Source organism: Ahaetulla prasina, chromosome 7, assembly GCF_028640845.1.
Source record: "Ahaetulla prasina isolate Xishuangbanna chromosome 7, ASM2864084v1, whole genome shotgun sequence".
NCBI lineage: Eukaryota > Metazoa > Chordata > Lepidosauria > Squamata > Colubridae > Ahaetulla > Ahaetulla prasina.
Genome location: NC_080545.1, coordinates 72750712 through 72774933, shown reverse-complemented (window position 1 = coordinate 72774933; position 24222 = coordinate 72750712). Strand labels below are relative to the sequence as shown.

The 24222-nt window shown below is 39.7% G+C and overlaps 1 protein-coding gene across 2 annotated transcripts in view; it reads right to left on the bottom strand.

The window, feature by feature from the left end:
* Positions 1-2342: 2342 nt before the first annotated feature.
* The window catches only part of LARGE1 (LARGE xylosyl- and glucuronyltransferase 1), a 398885-nt gene continuing 377005 nt past the window's right edge, over positions 2343-24222 (bottom strand). For both annotated transcript variants that reach the window (XM_058190742.1, XM_058190741.1), the window contains 3 exons: positions 23480-23626; positions 8578-8773; positions 2343-2993 (listed from right to left, as the gene is read on the bottom strand). In XM_058190742.1, the coding sequence (XP_058046725.1) occupies positions 2796-2993; positions 8578-8773; positions 23480-23626 (541 nt within the window). In that variant the 3' untranslated portion in view covers positions 2343-2795. The remainder of the gene's footprint in view (positions 2994-8577; positions 8774-23479; positions 23627-24222) is intronic.

Here is a 24222-nt window from a genome sequence, read left to right as displayed (position 1 = left end):
CATCCTTTAATATGTTCTTAAATCTTTATTTTTTTCAGAGAATAAACTAGTAACAGACCAACCCTGTCTTTCTATCATTTCCTGCTATAGGCATACTAGTCAATGCTTGCTAGGAGTGAGCAATTCTTTCAATGTCATTTGCATTTTCACCCTATTGCTTTTCTCACCGACCACAATTTATGTTAGGCTGTGCTGTATAAGAAACCAAAAGGCTATATTCTTTGACTATGCAGGCTTCCCAAACTTTTTACACTTTTTACAAGCAATATTTTGCACAGGTAAATGCATTCTTGTGCCTACCTTTCTCACATATATGCACCTTGAAGCAGAGATGTGTTTGATTAGTTATTTGATGATGACCACCAGACATGGAATAATCCTGGAAGAAGATTCTTGCAAGTGACTTTCATACTGTTGTCAATAAAACTATAGAAACATATTCATGTAATTTCAATTTCAATTCACAGGAATTACCTTTATGTGTATTTTCACCAAAGCCTATATTTTTGTACATAAAAGGTATGAAATTACGAGTTATGAATTTCAACAGAAAATTTTGAGCAGTGTAAGTCTTGGCATTCAGGCTTTTTCTATAGATTTGTGAAGTCCAAAATGGACATTTAAATAAACTTCTTAATTCAAATTTCTCATTCACTCAGCTTTACAATACATCCACTAGAATCACATAGTATTATAGTCAATTAATGTTGGAGCAAGTTTTATTATTTTCTGCTGGATTGGTTGGTTTTTTTTAGAGCTAATTATGCTAGGGACAGATATATGTTCCTTCTCCTGATTTTTTTCTTGTGCGGTTCCTCTTCAGCCTCCCACCTTTTTTCTTGCAAATTCTTATATAAAGCCATGTTCTGAATAGGAACATAAATCCTCTGAAGAGATTTTGTGGGTCTCTTTGGAACCAAATGCATATGTCAGCCATGCAGTGCATATATTTACTAGCAATGTGATTGCTGAGCTCCAGGTGGTTGTTCCCAAGCTTTGTGGAATTCAAAAGAAGCAAAATGTGTCTGCTCTAGTATTAATCTTTCAGTAGAAGAAAAGGAAACAGAAATATGTTAAGCATGCACTATTGTTTTACTGGAAGTTCTGAACAAAATCCCAAGTCAAGAATTCTTTTCCTGCTTTTGACTTGAAGTAGCAGCTTTGATCTCTTGAGTGTAATTGTTATAGATCAGCATTGATGCATAAATCCTGGAAAATCTTAGTAACCCAGACAGTTTACTACAAAAGTTGAAAGAAGTCACATTGGCCTTGCCAAAGAGGAAATATGGGATCGTTAATTAATAGTACAAAAGTGACTAGTCATGTAAGGATGCTGGTAAGACTCTTAACATTCTTGGGGAAAGGAAGAGAGACATAATTCTGATTTATTCAAATTCTGCTCTCTGAATAACATTGCAACCAAATACAAATAGCCCCAAATAAGGGTAGTGCATTAAACCTCATCTCCTCCATCCATGTAAACACAACATTAATACTGAAGAAATAATAATAAAAAAAAAAATCCAGTGTTGGGTTGCACGTCTATGTGTTAATGTTCCTTGTTCAAGATTCTCACCCATACTTAGTTCTACATACAATAATAGGAGTGAATTGAATTGAATTCACTTCCAAACAAAGACCATCAAGATTTTCCCGTTCTTTTCTCCCCCACCAATACACCATTTCATTTTGATTTTGTTTTAGTTTAACAACACTTGATTGAATTAGTTCCCCAAAGTCTGTAATTCTGTGGTTCCACCCTCCTACTTAGTAATGATGTCTACTCACAGCAAATGGATGTGAAGTGGAAGAGCTATTGGACTGATTTTCCCCAATCACCTGAGTTTATTAATTAATTAAATATTAATCCTTCTTTCCCAATACTTTAGATTCCAATCTGATTTGTGTTGCAAAGAAATACTTCAAAAAAACCCTATAAAATGGAAGCAAAAATTGAATGTGATGGGTATCTTTCCCATGGGTCAGTAAAAGCACAGATCTTATTGTGGGGGGGAATGGCTAGATTTGGGGATACATCTGAAGTGTGAAAGGATGCAATTTAGTTTTGAAAAAAAAAAGGATATGAACAGAGCAGGTGACAGTAGTGGGGAATTGGAGAAGAGTCCATCTTGCAGCATAAGAGCAATGACTGAGTGATGCCACAGAACTGCATACACAATGCTGTGAATATTCAGAATATAATATATCAGAAGTCCCATTGGTTGGATATGATTTCCATTCATCTGACAGGGAAGTCTGGTTCAGCTTACTGTAAAGTGTTCTCTGTGGTTAGACAAAAGTTGTGTGACATAGGCAAATTCCTTTAATAAGGAAAAGTTGGGGCTGTTTTTGTTCATTTAATTCACAGAATAGTAATCAGAAGATCTTCCTTTACAATTTTTTTTAAAAAACTGTGATATTATTAAATAGTAACATGAAAGCCTATATTCCAAAGAAGATCTGTGTGCAATTTTAAGAATCAAGATCTGTTTTACAGTTACTGCCACCCTGTGTGCTGCCAACAGATGTGGGTAGTGCTGTCCCCAACCCCATACATTTTGTGTCCACCTCTTGGTCAATCAAGCCAAAGTTTTGTAGGTGGTGGATGACTGGTGCTTTTGAGCAACATCCAGAGACATTTTGTTCCAAAACTCTACCGTTAGAACTGTTTGATGTGGTTTAAAAACAAAGCAAAACCAAAAACAACCAATGGTGTCCCACAATTTAAGAACGGGGTCCACACAGATGAAACGGCTCCTCTTTTCAGTTTGCTTTCCATTAAGAGTTTGGTGGTGCTAGCTGTTGTTCTCAGCCGTGAGATATTTCAATGCAGCAAAGCCGTAGCGGCGCGACATATCCTGCTGGAACTCTTCTTTGAGGGTCTTGAGACAAATGCGGTACTGCTTGTTGGAACGGAATTTGGTGATGTCGAAGCTGGGCGCATGTGGCATGTGGATCATGTAGGCATTGGGAAGCACTGTGAATTCATATTCCTGAGGAAGACAGTCACAGTAAGAATGAGCAAGAAGACCAATGACTCATAATTCTTTTATGCCAATAGAAAAGAATATTTGTAGCTCAGGGTTGAACTGTGGGGTCCCTGATGCTTTCTGAGCTTGATTGTTTTCTTGTAGACAATTCATTACTTAACCTCATCAGCATTATTTAGCTGGGCAATGAAGCATCTGCAAAAGAACCATCAAGCCCAAAGAGCAGCAAGGACCTCACATTTCTTTTTGTTCTGTCTCTTCTCCCTCATAGCCTTAAGCATTGCAAAAACTGGAAAACGGCAAGTGTAAGTGAAACATTGGCTCTTATAAAATGATGGTCTGCAAATAAAAATCCTTTCTTAATCCCAGTGTAAATATATCTCCCCTCCCTCCCTTTCTTTTGTTAACTTGAATAAAATTGAATATGGAATCTGATTGCTAAGCATGTGTACAATTAGATTTTATAACACCCACATATGAGAAAAATTTGGTCGGTATTTACTCATGTTTGCTAATGTTTCTAAATCATGGCTAAAACCTGCAAAAGAAGAAAGCTGAGAATTTGTGTTAGAGGGAGAGGAGAGGACACTTAAACTATGTTTAAACCATCTTTGGGGCAGTTTGCAAGGCAAATAGAAGTCTAACAAGTGAGCATTCTTATGGTGAAATTTCACAGGACATACAAATAGAACTGAGTTCTGCGAAAGTTATTTGTTTAGAATAGAACCAGCCACTTAGCAACTAGATGAAATGTATAAAATGTTGAATCTTGGGATTTCTCATCTGAAAGTCTGCTTGCATCTGTTACAGAGCAGCAATCCAGAACTGCCTAAGCAATTCTCAAGAAGCTTTTCTTTACAGAAAGATGAAACTCCCTATTAATCACTCTGCATTTATTGCAGGATTCTGGTAAAAATGAAAGCCTTTGATTAGCAACTCTTCAGTTTCTGAATGACATGTTGATGATACGAATACATCTAAAGTCAATGTTAGATTCAACTCCTAGCTGGGCTAAGAGAATTTTGCAGCTTTGCTTTGCCTTCTGCCTCAAAGCAGTGATCTTTTACTGACATCAAAGCCTTTCTCTGCTGCCCTTTCATCCTTCCTCAGTTATATTGCTATTCCAATTTTGCCAAGAGCAGTTGTTTCTCTTCACTGCTTACATATTTTTTATGGTAAAAATAGAGCCCACTGAGTTATCATTATTATGATAAATTTGAGGAGTTAAAAGGAGAAGAAATACCAAGCCATGGATGTGTCCATCCATGGATTGAGCTTGAGCATCACTATGAATTGAACTTGATTAAAAAATATATTTATCCTTTAACTCAGGGGTGTCCAATCTTGGCAACTTCAGCTCCCAGAATTCCCCAGCCAGCCGTGCTGGAAGTTGAAGTCTACAAGTCTTTTAAGTTGCCAAGGCCAAGCACCCCTATTTTAAGCTCAGGCACACAATTCTACAGATTGCAAGCAGAGGCAGTTTGTCAATCTTCATAATTTGATGTACTTTTCACAGGAGGTGCCAGGAATTTTAACTGGGACCCCAGCCATACAAAGCAGGAGCTATTCCCCCACCCCAACCCATCCCATTAAGTAACCCCAGAGTTTTATCTTTTATTCCAATAAACATATTGATTGTAACTGAACTATGAACAAGTTACCCCAAAGCTTAGTCAGAGACTCCTGAAGAGCTAATCCCACTGAACCAGTAGTGGGATCCTTCTGGTTTAACAACCGGTTTGGTGACTGTGTGCTGTGTGTGCATGTACAGTTCAACAAAAAATCACCTTCCATGTTAGTGCTAGGGAATTAAAACAGCTGAGGTGTGGCAATCGGCTCTGCTGCACTAATCAGCTGTGAAGATAAAGGTAAGTAAAGTGCAGGGATGGGGGGGGCGAGCCCTGCTGATCGTGGGAACTACCGGTTCGCCTGAACCGGTCTGAACTGGTAGAATCCAACCCCTGCACTGGACCCACTGTTCTCTCTTTCTACACAGATAGTCCTCGACTTACAACCATTTGTTTACTGACTATTTGAAATTACAACACTGAACAAAAGTAACTTATGACCAGCCATCGTACTTTCAACCATCACAAAGTCCCCACAATCAAAATTTGGAAGCTTGGCAACTGGCATATATTTATGACAACTGCACTTATCTCAGTCATTTGATTGCCATTTGGGACTGTCCCAGCTGCCTTATCAGAAGCAAAGTCAGTGGGGGAAGCTGGATTCCCTTAATGATGGTGTGATTCAATTAACATCTCCAGTGATCGGCTTAACAACCATGGCAAAATAGGTCATAAAATTGGGCGTGGCTCGCTTAATAACAGCCTTACTTAGCAACAGAAATTACTTAGATGGATTTTAAAAAAATACTTTGAAGGACAAAGGTAATACTTAAGAACATGCAATGGCTCGGACTATTTCATTTGTATCTGTAAACAGTTCTATTTCTCTCTGAAAAGACTCTTGAGTTTGCATGTCTCTTTCTCTCTCTGTCAATCCAGTCATCCAAAAATTAAAAATCCTGTTTCATTATAACAAGGTTTCCTCAATATAATTTTTGGAGTAACATGATTTGTTCCCAACTATGCAAAAAATGTTTTGAACATTTAATTTTGTTTTTGATTTATATCTCTTTTTTTTCCTATAGGAACTCATGGTGGTGTACTTGCACATTGTTCTTCAGTTTATTTCCACAACAACCCTGAGTTTTTGATTGGGCTACAGAAGAATGATTGGCTCAAAACCATCCAATCCATTCCCATGGTTGAATACTGGAATGGAACCTGGGTCTACCCCATTCTAGTTTATAATCTTGACAACTGCAGTTCTACATGGAAAAAACTTTCCACTGTAGAGCAAGAGATTGCTAACTGACAATCTCAGTTGTCAAAACAAAACTGGTCTACCTTAAAGGATTGACAAGTTAGGTTTTTTTGTGGAATTATTTAAGAATGCAATATCAAGTTCAATATGAGATCAAGGGCGTCAAGATTTGCTTGAAGAGGAAATATGAATCAACACGTTTGTAGAATTTTCCCAGTATAGATGTTGGTCATTCTTTGGTTCCTCCTTCCCCTTAGTATGTGAGGAAGCAATTCATCTGGTCCTGGAGATATAAACTCATTGAAAGAAAAAAAAAACTATTCCCTGGTATATATTTTTAATTGTTCTCAGTCCTTAATCTTGCTGTTCATTCTGCTCTTCAGTATTGGCCCAAAGAACATACTGACACTTTCAGAGAGAATAGAAGGTTCATCTGCACTTCCTGCTTACTCTGAGAATAGGATCGCCATTTAGCCATCTTGAGAACAGGAATGTTCAATCATCTTAATCTCTATCTTTTCTTGCTCTGTGTTGAAGTTAGTAATTTCAAAGTTGTGCTGGGATGGGAAGCTTTATGCTCTCTTCCTGCAGTTCTTCATTTTATTATAAGCAAATATTTTCACTGCAGGTTGGATACTGTGCACTATAGCAGAATTCCCTTTGCAGGGAAGACAGGTAAAAGGTTGGTCTTTTTTCTTTTAAACAAACAGGTTCACTAGTGGACCAACGAAACAGTGGTCTCCCTCCCTCTATCATGAATGTTAGAAGAGTTCTGCTATTTTCCCCTTCTAGCCCAAGGGACAATAAGAAATGAAAACATATGTTTTCTTTATTTTACTTTCAGTGGTCCACTAATCCCCAACCCCCAGTCTGTGGACTGGCATCGGTCTGCGGCATGCCAGGAACCGGGCCATGCAAACAAACAAAGCCCTATCCATGGGATGTAGGCAGCACACAAAGCCACATCCCCTCTGGTCCATGGAACCAGTCCCTGGTGCCCAAAAGATTGGGGCTGCTGCACTAGTAGACATATCAGATAGAAGATGTCAAATATAATAACTGGCCAGCATTGTTTCCAAACCTGAACTCAATTTCTTAAATTGTCTTCATTTAAACATGGATTTAGCATGGGAGCCCGGTGGCTTAAGACTGTTGTTGAAAGAACCCAGTGACAATAATGTATAGGACCTGAGCAGCTTTGTCCTTTGTACGTGTATCTGTTAACATCCTACCTTTTTAATTGAACAGCTGGTAGACTGATACTTCTTGCGTTTTGTACAAAACTGAAGAAACTGTTTTATGTCCTTAGCGGGTCTGTGCCAACTTCAACTCATTCTATGCTTTGGCCTTTCTGACACTGGATGTACAAAGACACCATTATGAATCGTCCTATTGCCCCCCTGAGAAACATTTGCCTCATTTAAAGCAGTAAATGCTCCTTGAGAGGTAATCCAAGGAGTGAGTTGTACCTTTCCACCTGTTCCTGGGAAACTGTTTTGTAGAGAAGCAAAGAGCTAATTGTAGGGCAGACCTGCTAATTTAAGATGCCAGTTGCAAATTTAGAGGTGCTGGTTAGCAGCACAGGGTACAGTTTAATTGTTACCCATCTTTTGGTAAACTGATTACTGGATGGGAGATGATCCTATTGGGTGTTATTTGGCACAAAGACATTTTTTTTCATGAGACATAGGTTTTTTTTTATGGTCTTTCACTCTTGTCTCTTGGAATTAATTCGGAGCACCAAATGTTTATACAGAAACCTGAAGCCCATTATGCATGAACATTGCAAAACCAAAACCAAACCAACAACCCCACAATCTGAAGTGGAAAGAACCCTGGCTGTGTTGTTATACTATATTCTAACCAGGGGTCTGCAAACTTGGCTCTTTTAAGACTTGTGGACTTCAATTCCCAGAGTTCCTCAGCCAGCTTTGCTGGCTAAGGAACTCTGGGAGTTAAAGTCCACAAGTCTTAAAAGAGCCAAATTTGCAGACCCCTGTTCTAACTAAATGGAGCCGAGGTGGCACAGTGGTTAGAATGCAGAATTGCAGGCTAATTCAGTTCATTAGTAGGAGTTTGCTCCTGACTGGCTGAAGGTTGGCTCAGTCTCCATCCTTCTGAGGTTGGTAAAATGAAGACCCAGATTGTTGGGGGCAATAGACTGACTCTGTAAAATCTCTTTGAGACGGCTGTAAAGCTCTGTGAAGCAGTATATAAGTCTCAGCACTATTGCTATTACCCGGAACTAGGAAGAATAGGCTGATTAGCTATGCTAGCTAGGAGTTATGGGAACTGTTGATTAGGAAAGCTATTCTATTCTGCTTCATGTTAACAGTATCACTCAATTAATTTTTAAAAAGCAAAGTGTACAACTCTTTCATGAATGAAGGTGAATATGCGTGTCCCAGGATAATGTTGCAGAATCCAATCCGGGCTGGTCACTGGGACCAGAGGATTTGTTTTCTGAGTTTTAGGCCCATTTTCAGGGAACTTCTCTCAAGCAGAGCGTGCTAGAGAGACTCTGCTAAATAGAAGATCCCTGAAGATGGACTTCAGCACGAGTCCAAAAAGCTCAGAAATTTTGGTGACTGACCCAAATTGGATCCTGTACAAGTCTTCCTTATTAGTGAATCTGAACAAGAGTGCACCCCCATATCTATGATGCAATGAGAAGGAAAGTTTCTAGAGCATTCTATAAAAGCAGTATCTTTTATATTTTAAAAAAATTGCTGCAACTAAAATTTCTACTCCTCACCTGTGCATCCAATTCCATAATGTGTGCAACTTTATTCCAACCAAATCCAACAAACCTTCGGTCGTATTCTGGACAATCCTGCCTTACCACAACATATGGCTCAAAATCTGCTTCCCATTCAACTCGATATGGTGTGGTGGCTGTTCGCCACTTGGCAAAATTGGTTGGTGCATGCCCTTTTGTCCATACGTGATACCTGGAAAAGATATTGATTGAAAGAATCATTGATGGAAGTAAGACTTGGAAACAATCCACAGTGAAAGATCAGTGAGAGTACAGTTTGGTTCACTTCTCTTCACTCTTGGTTTTTTCATTTGACAAGAAGTTTGATTCACTTCCTGACAATACTGCTGATACAAAAGTCAGAAGAGGTTCCTGCACATGCATAGCACACGAAGAAGGTATTTTGCAACTTTTTCATGGCCTTAAAGCAGGGCAGACTGAGCAATTTGGCCATGTGGCTTTGGTCTTAGAAAAAAGCACTGTGGTGCTTTAGGATGCAGCTTTGAGAACCTCAAAAATGTCAGATATTCGGTGGGCATTACCAACTAGGCTCTCATTTGAAAAATGATATTTTTTATAATTACAGAAAGCAAAGAAACCATGACTGATGAAGAAACAGTAACTACAGCAGTTCTGGACTGTGACATTTAATTGCCTAAATTGTAAAAAATGGTACTTTGAGAAGATGTTGAAATGCAGATAAATGCTTTGTAAATGAGCTCAGCCACCATTCACAGTTATAATGGTTTTTTTCCCCTTTGTAATTTAGTAGTTTGTTTTCAAGGCATGCAGAATTCTGTGAAGGTGTTTCTGTCATCATGGCAGAAATTTAGATCAATACAGGCATTAAATAAAAGCCTAGGCAAATACTATCAGTGCCATCAAAACTATAATTTTGTTGCCATGTGTCATCCACACAATTTCATCTAGACAATCAGTTCAATTTACAGGAAAGGATCTTTTTATAATTTGTTAATTTTACCCATGTTATTGCCAGGCCTATCCAAGCACAGCTACTATTCTTCCATTAAGACAACAATCAATACTTTTCTCTTCTATTTATTTATTTAAAGATCAAATTTATATTGCCACCCATCTCTGGGCGATGTACAACAAAGTTATACACAGTAAATATATAATAAACCAGTCATTATTTTTAAAAAACTTTTTTAAACAACAACAACAACAAGGCATATGAGAGAATAGATTCTGCTCACTGTGTCATTCAGAATGATATCAGCTACTGCCACACATCTATTGATTAAACCAGGATACCGTTACATCGCTTGTTTAGATATTAAACCATATTCCAAGGTTTACTTTAAAAGCCATTATAATCAGACTTGGTATTGTCAGACTGTATTGGGTTTTAATACAATACAGACTTGGTATTGTATCTAGATTTAATTTAAACATCAAAGACCTCCATGGAAATACTGGAAATATTCAGCTTGCAATTTTGACTTGATTTAACTTTGGAATCTAAAGGATCCAATTCAAGGTCTATGGTTATGCACCCAGAAAAAGCATATGTGGGAATAAGAATACAAAGAATCATAGGGCTGGAAGGGACCTTGGAGGTATTCCAATCTAACCCCCTGCCTTATACCAGCAGGCCCCAAAGTTTTGGGTGCCACAGACTGGTTCTGTGGAGGATGGTTTTTCTATGGATGGTGTGTGCATGTGTCATGGTTTTGCAACTGCCTGGATCTGCACATGTGTGGATGGGTCTTTGCTTAGGGCTACAGACTGGTATTGTTCTGTGGCCTGCGGGTGGGGGACCCCTGCCTTATACCATCCCAGACAAATGGACATCCAATTTTTCTTGAAAACTTCCAGTGATGGAGCACCTACAACTCTAGAAGGCAAGCTGGTCCATTGATTGTTTTCATTGTCAGGAAATTTTTCCTTAGTTTCAGGTTGAACCTTTCTTTAATGATCTTCCATCCATTGCTTTTCCTTTCCTCAGGTGCTTTGGAAAATAAGTCACCCCCTCTTCTTTGTGGCTGTCCACCAAGTACTGGAAGACAACTATCATATCACCCCTAATTCTACTCTTCGATAGGCTAGACATACCTACCTAATTCCAAGTTAATTGTTCCTCATTTGGTTTAGCTTCTAATCCCATTATCATCTTTGTTGTTCTTCTCTGCACTCTTTCTAGGCCCTCAGCTTCATTTTCGTACTGTGTTGGCCAGAACTGGACTCAATATTCCAAGTGTGGCCTCACTAGTGCATTATAGAGCAGTGCTAACGTTTCTTGTAATCTTATTGCTATGCTTCTGTTGATGCAGCCCTTTTGCCACCTGCAGCACGCTGCTGGTTATATTTAAGTGGTAAGTATGAGCCAGTGGTGTTGTTCATTAGGAGACTTAGAAACCTTAGGCAGGAATAACCAAATGCACAGGTGTAGAACAGGCACTACTTGGCCCATACCTGTGCATTTGGTTATTCCTGCCTAAGTGCAAGACCTTACTTCTCTCACCACTGAATTGCATCTTATTGGATAGGGCCCAATGCTTCCAAATCGTTGTATGCTAATAATGTTTAATGAAATCAGAGGATAAAGCGAATGTTTGTATTTATTCTTTATTTGGGGATATTTATTATTTATTATTTCCTTGGATACAAGAAGAAATGGTAAGAAGAACAGCCCTACTGGGTAAGGCCAAGGTCTATCTAATTCTGCTTTTTGTTTTTTAGAGTGGCCAGCAAGTTGTCTCTGAGGTGATAGAGATATATCCTTCTCCCATTGTTGTTCCACTATAATTGGCTTTTGGAGGTATGCTGTCTCCAGTTTGAAGGTAACCTTGATAATATCTGGGTATCTGAAGAGAACATGAGAATGCATTCCTGCTACAGCCCTACAGAATCCTTGAGAGACCAAAATGCCCAAACATAATTCTACAATGAATCTACTTATCTTCATTAACTTATCTAGGACTGGGGTGACATGATAGCAGTGTTCCAATATCTCAGGGGCTGCCCCAAAGAAGAGGCAGTCAAGCTATTCTCCAAAGCATCCTAGGGCAGGACAAGAAGCAATGGGTGTAAACTAATCAAGGACAGAAGCAACCTAGAACTAAGAAGAAATTTCCTGACAGTTAGAACAATTAATCAATGGAACAACTTGCCTCCAGTAGTTGTAAATACTCCAACACTGGAAGTTTTTAAGAAGAGATTGGATAACCATTTGTCTGAAATGGTATAGGGCTTCCTGCCTAAAAAGGGGTTGGACTAGAAGACCTCCAAGGTCCCTTCCAACTCTGTTATTCTATTCTCATCAATATATTATTTGTTGCCTGTTCTAGCAATATATATTTCTATTCTACCGCATTCTTCAGAACAGAATGTTCATAAATATTATGATATATATAGTGTGTATATGTATATAATTATACATGTGTGTGTTCATTCCTTAATATTTTCCAGAAGTTCTCTATAATCATTAAAGCAGCATTCACTTCGTTAAGTTTCTTTTTTTCCAGAGTGAACCATAGGGAAGATGATTACAAATAAGTTAAAGAGAGAATTGCCAATTTTGTTTTTGTTTTGTTTTATTTTGGCTCAATGTAATTGCATTCAAACTTGTTGACATAGACAGGTCAACACACATTAGTGCAATACTCCTTGGACAAGGGACAAGAGACTATATAATGTGACTTTCTTTCTCTAAAATTTCCTGAATAATCAGAGAGCAAGTAATTGCACTGTATTTGGAAGTATTTAGAGCAGCAGCAATTAACTTAGTCTGAAACCTTAGTGGAACAAAATTTAATTTTTCTCTACAGACATGGAAATCCCCAGACCTTTAATATAAAACCCTGGAGACAAATCTACAATGAAGCTATCCATTATTCTCCATTACAAAGCTCTCATACTCAAAATATCCAGGCTACCACAACATTTGCTGGAACAGAAATAAAAAGAATACATTTACCATGGAAAACTAATTTATATGTCAGTTTAAACTAGACTGAATGGGCACAATACATCAAGCACTAAGGCCAAGCAATCAGAGCAGGAGGCTCAAATGAATCCTACCCTTTTGAAATGAATATTTCAGACAGCAGTTATGCTAGATCAGGGGTGTTAACCTCGTGGCCTGTGGCCCGGATACATCATGTGCTGGCCACGCCTGGTTTAGCGAAGGAGAAAAAAAATTGTGATACGTCACGTGATACCGCTGTGACAATGCGAGTTTGACACCCCTATGCTAGATAGATCAGATGCAATGTTATCCTAAAACAAGAGACAGGTAGTGTTGAAAGGACCTGGCAAGACAGATTGCAATTTTGATAGGATCTCCTGTTCCAAATATGTTTGCTAGCATAGGACTGGTTGCCAAGAGCAAAAATACAGCTAAGTTTACTAGCTGATTCTTATGAATGTGGTGAATTGACTGGATATTTATGAACACGCTAAACTGAAACATGAACGCAATGGAGTTGCTGAATCCAGAAATGGGACATTCAGGATTCAGGAGATATTATTTCTACATGGGATTATAATCCTCCTTAAGGATCAGCTTTATAGTCTGAGATTCCTCATGGATCCCGTAATGATTTGTATGCTGGTAAACTGAAGAATTACCTTGTAGTAGATAGTTGCTGAAGATTGTTCAGAAAGTGCAGCTGTCTAAGAATGCAATCTGGCTGCATGATTCTGAAAGATTCCATATAACATTCATATAATCCAGGGGTGAAATCCAACAGGTTCTTGTAATGTATCTTTAAATGGTTTTGGCGGGAAACAAGCACGTTGCTGATTGGTTAAAGCCGCCGGTTGAACTGTATATAAGGAGATGTTTTTCCCCAGCCTGGTTGCTGGGTTCACCATATATTAAAGAGCTGTTGTCACTACCCTGGTCTCCAGCCTCGTTACTTCCCGAACTTAACACTGGCGGCGAGGTGGGATCTCGAGGCTAAGAGCACCAGGAACGAGCTGAACGCACGGAAGAACCGAACCCAGCAAACTCAGGGCAGAAAGCGGAGATGGCCAGCTACACTCCGCCCGCGTTTGACCCAGCCAGGAGAAATGGGAGCGTACATGACCCGTTTGAAAGCTTCCTAGAGGCAAACGAACTGCAAGGAGTTCAGACAACCGCAAAGGGCATATTTCCTGAGCCACTGCGGTCCGAGGTCATCGACATCGCGGAAGCCCTGGCAGAGCCAACGCCGGTACAATCGGTATCGTGGCAAACTCTGCAAAATCTATTGAAGAACCATTTCGCGCCAACACCGTCCAAATATGTTTGCTAGCATAGGACTGGTTGCCAAGAGCAAAAATACAGCTAAGTTTACTAGCTGATTATTATGAATGTGGTGAATTGACTGGATATTTATGAACACGCTAAACTGAAACATGAACGCAATGGAGTTGCTGAATCCAGAAATGGGACATTCAGGATTCAGGAGATATTATTTCTACATGGGATTATAATCCTCCTTAAGGATCAGCTTTATAGTCTGAGATTCCTCATGGATCCCGTAATGATTTGTATGCTGGTAAACTGAAGAATTACCTTGTAGTAGATAGTTGCTGAAGATTGTTCAGAAAGTGCAGCTGTCTAAGAATGCAATCTGGCTGCATGATTCTGAAAGATTCCATATAACATTCATATAATCCAGGGGTGAAATCCAACAGGTTCTGACAGGTCCTGGAGAACCAGTAGTGGAAATTTTGAGTAGTTCAGAGAACCGGCAAATACCACCTCTGGCTGGAACCAGAGTGGGGTGGGAATGGAGATTTTGCAATATCCTTCCCCTGCCACGCCCACCAAGCCACACCACACTGACCAGGCCACACCAACAGAACCGGTAGTAAAAAAAATTTGATTTCACCACTGATATAATCATATAATCAGTTTGACCGAGCATTGGTTGTTTTCTGAAGCCGATTCAAGCGTGTTTTTTACAATATATAAAGACTTACAGTACATGACTTTGACTCAAACTGATCATAGGACTATCTATTCCAGAAAACCACTTTGAATAACTGAATAACAGAATTGGAAGGGGTCTTCTAGTCCAACTCACTGCTCAAGCAGGAAAACCTATAACATTTCAAACTAATGGCTGTCCAATCTTTTCTTAAAAAATTCCAGTATTGGAGCACCCACAACTTCTGGAGGCAAGTAGGGAATAGGGAACCTGTGGTATGTTCGTTCCATCATGGGTTAAATTATCATTTCTCCTTTTTCCATGATGAGACTTAGGTTTTGAAACACATTAAAAAAAAAAAGGTAGAGTCCGTGCGGATATTACATTGCCAGTCATTGCTGATTATAGGGAGTGGTGCTCATCTTTGTTTCAAAGCCAGTGCTGTTCAGAGATGTTTCTGCGGTCATGTGGCCAGCATGACATCATGGAGTGCTGCTACCTTTCCACCAAATTGATACCTATTAATCCACTCACATTTGCATGCTTTCGAACAGCTAGATTGGCAGGACCTCACCCCCAGATGAGGACAGGAGTTCAGACAACCGCAAAGGGCATATTTCCTGAGCCACTGCGGTCCGAGGTCATCGACATCGCGGAAGCCCTGGCAGAGCCAACGCCGGTACAATCGGTATCGTGGCAAACTCTGCAAAATCTATTGAAGAACCATTTCGCGCCAACACCGTCCAAATACGTCGGCGTTTTGAATTTGGAGGCGCAGACAGCAAGAGGCGAATCCATCAGCGATTACATGGCCGCCCTGAGGAAAGCCTCCAAAGATTGTGGGTACCGAGACTTGGATGAGGAGCTGTTAGAGCAACTCATCCGTGGGGTCAGAGACATTCGTTTGCGGGCGGCTGCTATCAAAAAGCAATCTAACGCTGGCAAACGCTCTGGACGAAGCCAGAGCTCATGAGATGTCCACCCAAGCGGCGGAAACCCTACAAAAGCCACTCACGCCAGCGGCGGCGAAATCAACCCGGTCCACAACGAAGAAATCCAGACCGAATCAGGCGGCGAGGATGAGGAAGGAGTTTGCCTCACCGAGAGAAGGGGCAAGAAGACCGGGATGAATGCGGAAGTTGCGGAGGGCAACACCAGCGTCAACGATGCAAGTTCAAGGGCGCTACATGTCGGCGGTGCGAGAAGAAGGGGCACCTGGCTCAAGTCTGTCGAGCACCCCAACCTTCCCGCCGAAAATTCAAACCAACCAATCAGAGCGCAGGATCGGCAAGGCGACCCGCGATTGGTCAAAACAAAAAGCGCGCGAACTCAAATCGAGCGACCGTGATCATAGGCCGTGCAGCAACCCGTCGAGAAGAAAATCTTCACTAAACCCAAAATCGAAGGAGTGCCGTGCCGACTAGAAGTGGACACGGGTCAGCGATCACAATCATGTCCTGGGACACTTTTGCAAAAGCTTTGCGAGAATCGCCAAACGCAAACTGCAAACACAACGGCTACGAGTGCACGACTACCAAGGGAATCGCATCCCTGTTCGAGGACCACCTCCGTCCGCGTCAGTACGGACCACACAAGAAGACCCTGCCCATCACGATAGTCGAAGGGACCCTGCCAAGTCTGTTGGGACTAGACTGGTTCCGTGCATTGGGCATGGGGTGACTGGCATCTACAGAAGTGACTTTAACCTAAAGACACACTCATGAGCGAGTTCGAAGATGTCTTCAAGGACTGCCTGGGCAAGTACAAGGGGACCCCTATTTCCTTCAATTTAGACCCCAGGTAGCCCCATTAGGTTAAAGGCAAGGAGAGTCCTTTTGCCCTTAAACCTAAGATTGACAAGGAGATAGACAAGCTCATCAGTCAGGGATTCTGGTGCCAGTCGATCACGCAAAGTGGGAGGCGCCAATCGTCACCCAGTGAAACCAGATGGGTCAGTTAGAATCTGCGCTGACTACAAGGCGGCGTTAAACAAAGCCTTGCAGAAAAGCGCTTACCGGTCCCGTGGTGCAACACTTGCTGCACTCGCTGGGGCAAGGGCACGTTTTGCCAAGTTAGATTTGGCTCAAGCCTATCAACAACTGCCCGTGAGCGCCAACACAGCGAAGCCCAGACGATTGTGACTCACAGAGGTGCTTTCAAGTGTACCCGGTTACAGTTTGGGGTGAGTGTGGCACCTGGTCTATTCAAAATTTAATGGGCGACTTCTGCAAGGGCTCCGGGGTAGTCCCTATTTCGATGATGTATTGATATCAGCGAAAATTTAGAAGAATTGGGGAGCGTTTGAGAAAAGTTCTGGGCATTTTCCGGTCAGCGGTCTAAAGGTTAAAGTGAACAAATGCCAGATAGGGGTAGAATCCGTAGAGTTCTTGGGCTACAGAATAGACAAGGAGAATTCACCCACTGAAAGCAAGGTCAAGGCAATAAGAAAGGCTCCAGCGCCCAAAAACAAAACAGAGCTACAGGCATTCCTGGGTCTAGTGAATTTTACGGTCTTTTTAAAAATAAGGCAACCGTTGCGAGCCGCTACATAAGTTACTGGGAAAGAATACTGCTTGGTCTTGGGGAAAGTCGGAAGCTAGGGCTTTGAGCAGTAAAAACCTACTCTCGGCGATAGCTTACTGATTCAGTATCATAGCTCATTGCCATTGGTATTGGTTTGCGATGCTTCCCCTTACGGGGTGGGGCTGTGCTCAGCCACAGGCTTCCAAATGGCACAGAAGCCCCAATAGCCTTCTACTCCAGAGCGATGTCCTCGACAGAGAGGAACTATAGCCAGTTGGATAAGGCGCTAGCTATTGTGTCAGGGTAAAAAGTTTCACGAATCGTTTTGGTAGAGACTTTGAAATTGTTACAGACCATAGACCACTGTTAGGGATACTGGCTGGCGACCGCCCAACGCCTGTGGCACTTTCGCCACGATTGACCCGATGGACTATCTTCTTAGCCGCCTATTCCTACAAACTGCAGCATCGGCCGGAAAAGAGTTGGGGCATGCGGACGCTTAAGCAGATGCCCACTACCAGGGCGATCGAGACCCCACTCCGGGGACGCCCATCCTGTTAATTGACTCTCTGGACTCTGGCCCAGTCACATCTAAGGAGGTGGCTCGGGCGTCATACCGGGACATTACTTTGAGGACTGTACTCGGTTGGGTACAAAGAGGGTGGCCGCTGCGGGCGGCGTTTTAAAGAATTTGTAAAAAGCGTGGGGAACTTTCGGCTCAAGGGGTGCCTGCTATGGGGGATAGAGTGGTGATCCCAGAAAATTGAGGAAAAGGGTGTTGGATCTCCTCCACGAGGTCACCCAGGGATCGTAGGATGAAGGGTCTAGCGAGAAGCTATGTGTGGTGGCCCTTAATGGACTCAGAAATTGCTGAAAGGGTAGGAAATGCCAGGCCTGCCAGAGTCAGACCGCTACCCCAACGGCCCCGGTTCGGGAATGGGAGAAACCCCAGGGCCCTGGTCTAGAATACACATTGATTTTGCGGCCCTTCCACGGCCAAACCTTCCTGGTAGTAGTAGATGCCTACTCCAAATGGCTGGAAATCATTCTCATGAGATCCATGACAGCCGAGGCCGTGATCTCAGTCCTCGGCACCTATTTGTAACCCATGGGTTGCCCGACACGCTAGTTTCCGATAACGGCCCGCAATTCACGGCAACCCAATTTGAGGAGTACTTGGCAGAAGAGGGCATCCGACATGCCCACTCGGCGCCTTTCCACCCTGCGACGAATGGCCTTGCAGGCGTTCCGTCCGGGCGCAAAGAGGCATTGTCCAGACTTAAGCCAGGCGACTGGCAAACAAAAATCGATGTTTTCCTGGCCGTCAACACAGAACCCCTGTGTCACAACCGGCAGAAGCCCAGCCGAATTATTAATGGGCGGCTCAGGTGCCCCTAGACCGTCTAAATCCAAACTATACACCGGAGGGTTACAAGGGAAATAGGAAAAACAAGAGAAATGGACATAGGCGACCGGTGTGGGCACACAACTATGGTGAAGGCCCAACCTGGATAGCAGGACAAATCCTAAACAGAACAGGTCCAAAATCATACTTGGTGGAGTTAAAAGGACGGCCGAGTATGGAGGCGCCACATAGACCAAAAGAAAACGAATCAGGACAGAAGCAACCTAGAACTAAGAAGAAAATTTCCTGACAGTTAGAACAATTAATCAATGGAACAACTTGCCTCCAGTAGTTGTAAATACTCAACACTGGAAGTTTTTAAGAAGAGATTGATAACCATTTGTCTGAAATGGTATAGGGCTTCCTGCCTAAAAGGGGTTGGACTAGAAGACCTCCAAGGTCCCTTCCAACTCTGTTATTCTGTTCTTTCAGAATTTATTTATTCTTGACATTATTTCTTTTATACACTTAAGTACCACTTCCAATGCATTCAAATTACTTTGTTTTTCTTGACACATCCACCTCTCATTTTTAAATAACAAGGTGGGCAGAAGCATACTCATATAATTAGCTATTTTTGCTTCTCTTGAGGGATATTTATTCTCTGCTGTACAAAGGATTACATGCTACCCACAACCCTTCTACCAATATCTCTGTGTCTTAAAATATCTCCATTCTTTTTCCCATTTCCAGTAAACCATCCACTAATTTACACAAATCCATCTACCTGTTTTAGCTTTTCACCTTTTATGTAATGGCTTACAATAATTCATTCAATTTTCCCTGTTAAATGCAATTATGTTGGTTTTCAATATATTAATTTTCAGAACCATAATCCTCATTGCCTCATTATTCACTTCACCACAGCCATTCTTTATACCTTTATACATAAATATATTAAAGAGTCAAATACCAAGCATCGTTTTTTTTACTCTGCACATTTTTATTTATTTACAGTCCCAGACTATTGCTGAACCATTCACTAAGAATTACATTTATACTCATGCATACACATACCTAACCTTCATTATAAACCTCTCTTATTGCAGTCAACCACCAACTTTTAAGACCGTATCTATACAAAATATTTTGAAGTTCAAGCCAATTCACTTTATCAATCACTTTCCCCAAATGTATGTCAATCTTTTCAATTTCTTCAATTAAAATGGTCAACAATTCATATTGCTAAATCTGATTAAATGTAGACATTTTAAAAGCTAACTATTATTATTATTATTATTATTATTATTATTATTATTATTATTATTATTATTATTATTATTATTATTATTATTATTATTATTATTATTATTATTATTATTATTATTATTATTATTATTATTATTATTATTATTATTATTATTATTATTATTATTATTATTATTATTATTATTATTATTATTATTATTATTATTATTATTATTATTATTATTATTATTATTATTATTATTATTATTATTATTATTATTATTATTATTATTATTATTATTATTATTATTATTATTATTATTATTATTATTATTATTATTATTATTATTATTATTATTATTATTATTATTATTATTATTATTATTATTATTATTATTATTATTATTATTATTATTATTATTATTATTATTATTATTATTATTATTATTATTATTATTATTATTATTATTATTATTATTATTATTATTATTATTATTATTATTATTATTATTATTATTATTATTATTATTATTATTATTATTATTATTATTATTATTATTATTATTATTATTATTATTATTATTATTATTATTATTATTATTATTATTATTATTATTATTATTATTATTATTATTATTATTATTATTATTATTATTATTATTATTATTATTATTATTATTATTATTATTATTATTATTATTATTATTATTATTATTATTATTATTTTGGCTCAATGTAATTGCATTCAAACTTGTTGACATAGACAGGTCAACACACATTAGTGCAATACTCCTTGGACAAGGGACAAGAGACTATATAATGTGACTTTCTTTCTCTAAAATTTCCTGAATAATCAGAGAGCAAGTAATTGCACTGTATTTGGAAGTATTTAGAGCAGCAGCAATTAACTTAGTCTGAAACCTTAGTGGAACAAAATTTAATTTTCTCCACAGACATGGAAATCCCCAGACCTTTAATATAAAACCCTGGAGACAAATCTACAATGAAGCTATCCATTATTCTCCATTACAAAGCTCTCATACTCAAAATATCCAGGCTACCACAACATTTGCTGGAACAGAAATAAAAGGAATACATTTACCATGGAAAACTAATTTATATGTCAGTTTAAACTAGACTGAATGGGCACAATACATCAAGCACTAAGGCCAAGCAATCAGAGCAGGAGGCTCAAATGAATCCTACCCTTTTGAAATGAATATTTCAGACAGCAGTTATGCTAGATCAGGGTGTTAACCTCGTGGCCTGTGGCGGATACATCATGTGCTGGCCACGCCTGGTTTAGCGAAGGAGAAAAAATTGTGATACGTCACGTGATACCGCTGTGACAATGCGAGTTTGACACCCTATGCTAGATAGATCAGATGCAATGTTATCCTAAAACAAGAGACAGGTAGTGTTGAAAGGACCTGGCAAGACAGATTGCAATTTTGATAGGATCTCCTGTTCCAAATATGTTTGCTAGCATAGGACTGGTTGCCAAGAGCAAAATACAGCTAAGTTTACTAGCTGATTCTTATGAATGTGGTGAATTGACTGGATATTTATGAACACGCTAAACTGAAACATGAACGCAATGGAGTTGCTGAATCCAGAAATGGGACATTCAGGATTCAGGAGATATTATTTCTACATGGGATTATAATCCTCCTTAAGGATCAGCTTTATAGTCTGAGATTCCTCATGGATCCCGTAATGATTTGTATGCTGGTAAACTGAAGAATTACCTTGTAGTAGATAGTTGCTGAAGATTGTTCAGAAAGTGCAGCTGTCTAAGAATGCAATCTGGCTGCATGATTCTGAAAGATTCCATATAACATTCATATAATCCAGGGGTGAAATCCAACAGGTTCTGACAGGTCCTGGAGAACCAGTAGCGGAAATTTTGAGTAGTTCAGAGAACCGGCAAATACCACCTCTGGCTGGAACCAGAGTGGGGTGGGAATGGAGATTTTGCAATATCCTTCCCCTGCCACGCCCACCAAGCCACACCACGCTGACCAGGCCACACCAACAGAACCGGTAGTAAAAAAAAATTGATTTCACCACTGATATAATCGTATAATCAGTTTGACTGAGCATTGGTTGTTTTCTGAAGCCGATTCAAGCGTGTTCTTTACAATATATAAAGACTTACAGTACATGACTTTGACTCAAACTGATCATAGGACTATCTATTCCAGAAAACCACTTTGAATAACTGAATAACAGAATTGGAAGGGGTCTTCTAGTCCAACTCACTGCTCAAGCAGGAAAACCTATAACATTTCAAACTAATGGCTGTCCAATCTTTTCTTAAAAAATTCCAGTATTGGAGCACCCACAACTTCTGGAGGCAAGTAGGGAATAGGGAACCTGTGGTATGTTCGTTCCATCATGGGTTAAATTATCATTTCTCCTTTTTCCATGATGAGACTTAGGTTTTGAAACACATAAAAAAAAAAAAGGTAGAGTCCGTGCGGATATTACATTGCCAGTCATTGCTGATTATAGGGAGTGGTGCTCATCTTTGTTTCAAAGCCAGTGCTGTTCAGAGATGTTTCTGTGGTCATGTGGCCAGCATGACATCATGGAGTGCTGCTACCTTTCCACCAAATTGATACCTATTAATCCACTCACATTTGCATGCTTTCGAACAGCTAGATTGGCAGGACCTCACCCCCCAGATGAGGACAGGACCTCACCAGTGGTGGGGATTCAAATTTTTTTAACTCCTGGTTCTGTGGGTGTGACTTGGTGGGTGTGGCAGGGGAAGAATACTGTAAAATCTCCATTCCCCCCACCCTCCTAGGGGAAGGTTACTGCAAAATCCCCATTCCCTCCCCACCTCACTAACCTGCTTTTCAGCTCCATGCAGGGCAACAAAAGAAGACCCAGCGGATCAGCTGGGACCCAGGAGGCACTGAATAGACGGGGGCGGGGCCAGTCAGAGGTGGTATTTGTCGGTTCTCCGAACTACTCAAAATTTCCGCTACCGGTTCTCCAGAACTGATCAGAACCTGCTGAAACCCATCTCTGGACTTCACCCCCATTGCATGGCACTCAAGTCTTGAACTTGGGCTGCTGGTTTTTGTAGGGTTTTGGTGTGTGTGTGTGCTTTCAGTGGTGTTTTTTTGGGGGGGAAACACATTGCTTTGTTATAAGAAACTTGTTCCTTGTTTATGAGGAACCAAAAACATACTTACTGAAGCCTTGTAATATTAAATATGTTATTGTTCAAGGATAATTGTTTTAGTTCTCAGTGTTCTATAACTCATTTTAAATGATGTTTTTATAACTGGTTTTTACTGTATTTTTTTAAAGTCACTTTGATCCATTAAGAGAGGGGATGACATCACAAACACACCCATTCATAACCACTTACGTCCCTCGGGGAGGGGGAGCAGATGGAGGATTTTCAGAAGATGTAAACCAATTTCCCACCAGGCTCCACAGCAATCTTATCTCAGAGATTTCTTACTGAATTTACTGCCCTCCATTTCTTAAAAGGACAGCAAAACTGCCTGTTTTGCTGTCTTTTTAAAGAAATGGAGCTTTGATTGGTGTCTGTCTGTGTTCCCTCCTGTTGGAACCTTGACAGAATAACAAAGAATCAGTAACCTTTTCAACAAAAAAATATTTCTTATGATCTATTGTCTAAAATTCTCCAATCTTAATCCTTTCAAATTAAACCTCTAGACAACCACCTAAATCTCAAGGAAACAAAGTAAATGGATGGCTCATTTAAGTAATAGCAGGGAGAATGAGAACATGTTTCTAACCAAATGTTTAGAATGTTTTAAATGTACACTACTATGTGCCTTCTTTTATACCCAACTGCTTAAAATAGAGAGGGAGCGAATAAATCTTTTGAATGAATTAAACAAAATGCACGCAATACCTGAATGTGAAGAGTGTTCCCATGTCCAACATAGATAACAGCTCTGCCTTTGACTTTGGAAAAGAGAGGCGATAGCGGAGAGTTTCAAAAGCAGGTACAATTAGAGCTTTTCTTGTATTGGCTAAGTCAAGTTGGCCAACAGATTTCCTGGAAAAGAAACAGCAAATAAAATCAACTGAATGTTAAATTAGCTTTCTAGAAGAAAGTAGCAATACAACTGAATTATATTATTTTCCACAGAGAATGCTATATTTGGTTACCATTTAAATTTTCATTTACACTCAAAGCCATCTTACATGCATTAATAATTGTATTAACAGGAAGCACAATTGGCAAATTTTTTTAGTTAGAGCTACTGAGCAAATTTCTACTTTCCCTGATAAGAAAAAAAAACAAAAACCCACATTCTGTTCCACAGTAAATAACAGTCACAAAGCGCTGCTCCAAGTGTAAAAAATAAGATTTTTATTTTTTCTGTTTGAATTTTTAAAAGCTCATCATTCATATGTTTATTTCCCCAATCTATATTCAGATGTGTTTTCCTATAAGAATTATCAGCTACTCTTTGGCAATGCTGGAGATGAATTACAGAACTGTGGTCTAATCTATCTGAAGTTCTCAAGCAGCAATGTGATAATGGAATAAGATTCACTTTCACGTCTCTTGGGGTTTATTTTTCTGAATAAACTTTAAACTTTTGATTTTTCTATTACCTTCCAGTGACTGGTTTCCTCTCAAGTATC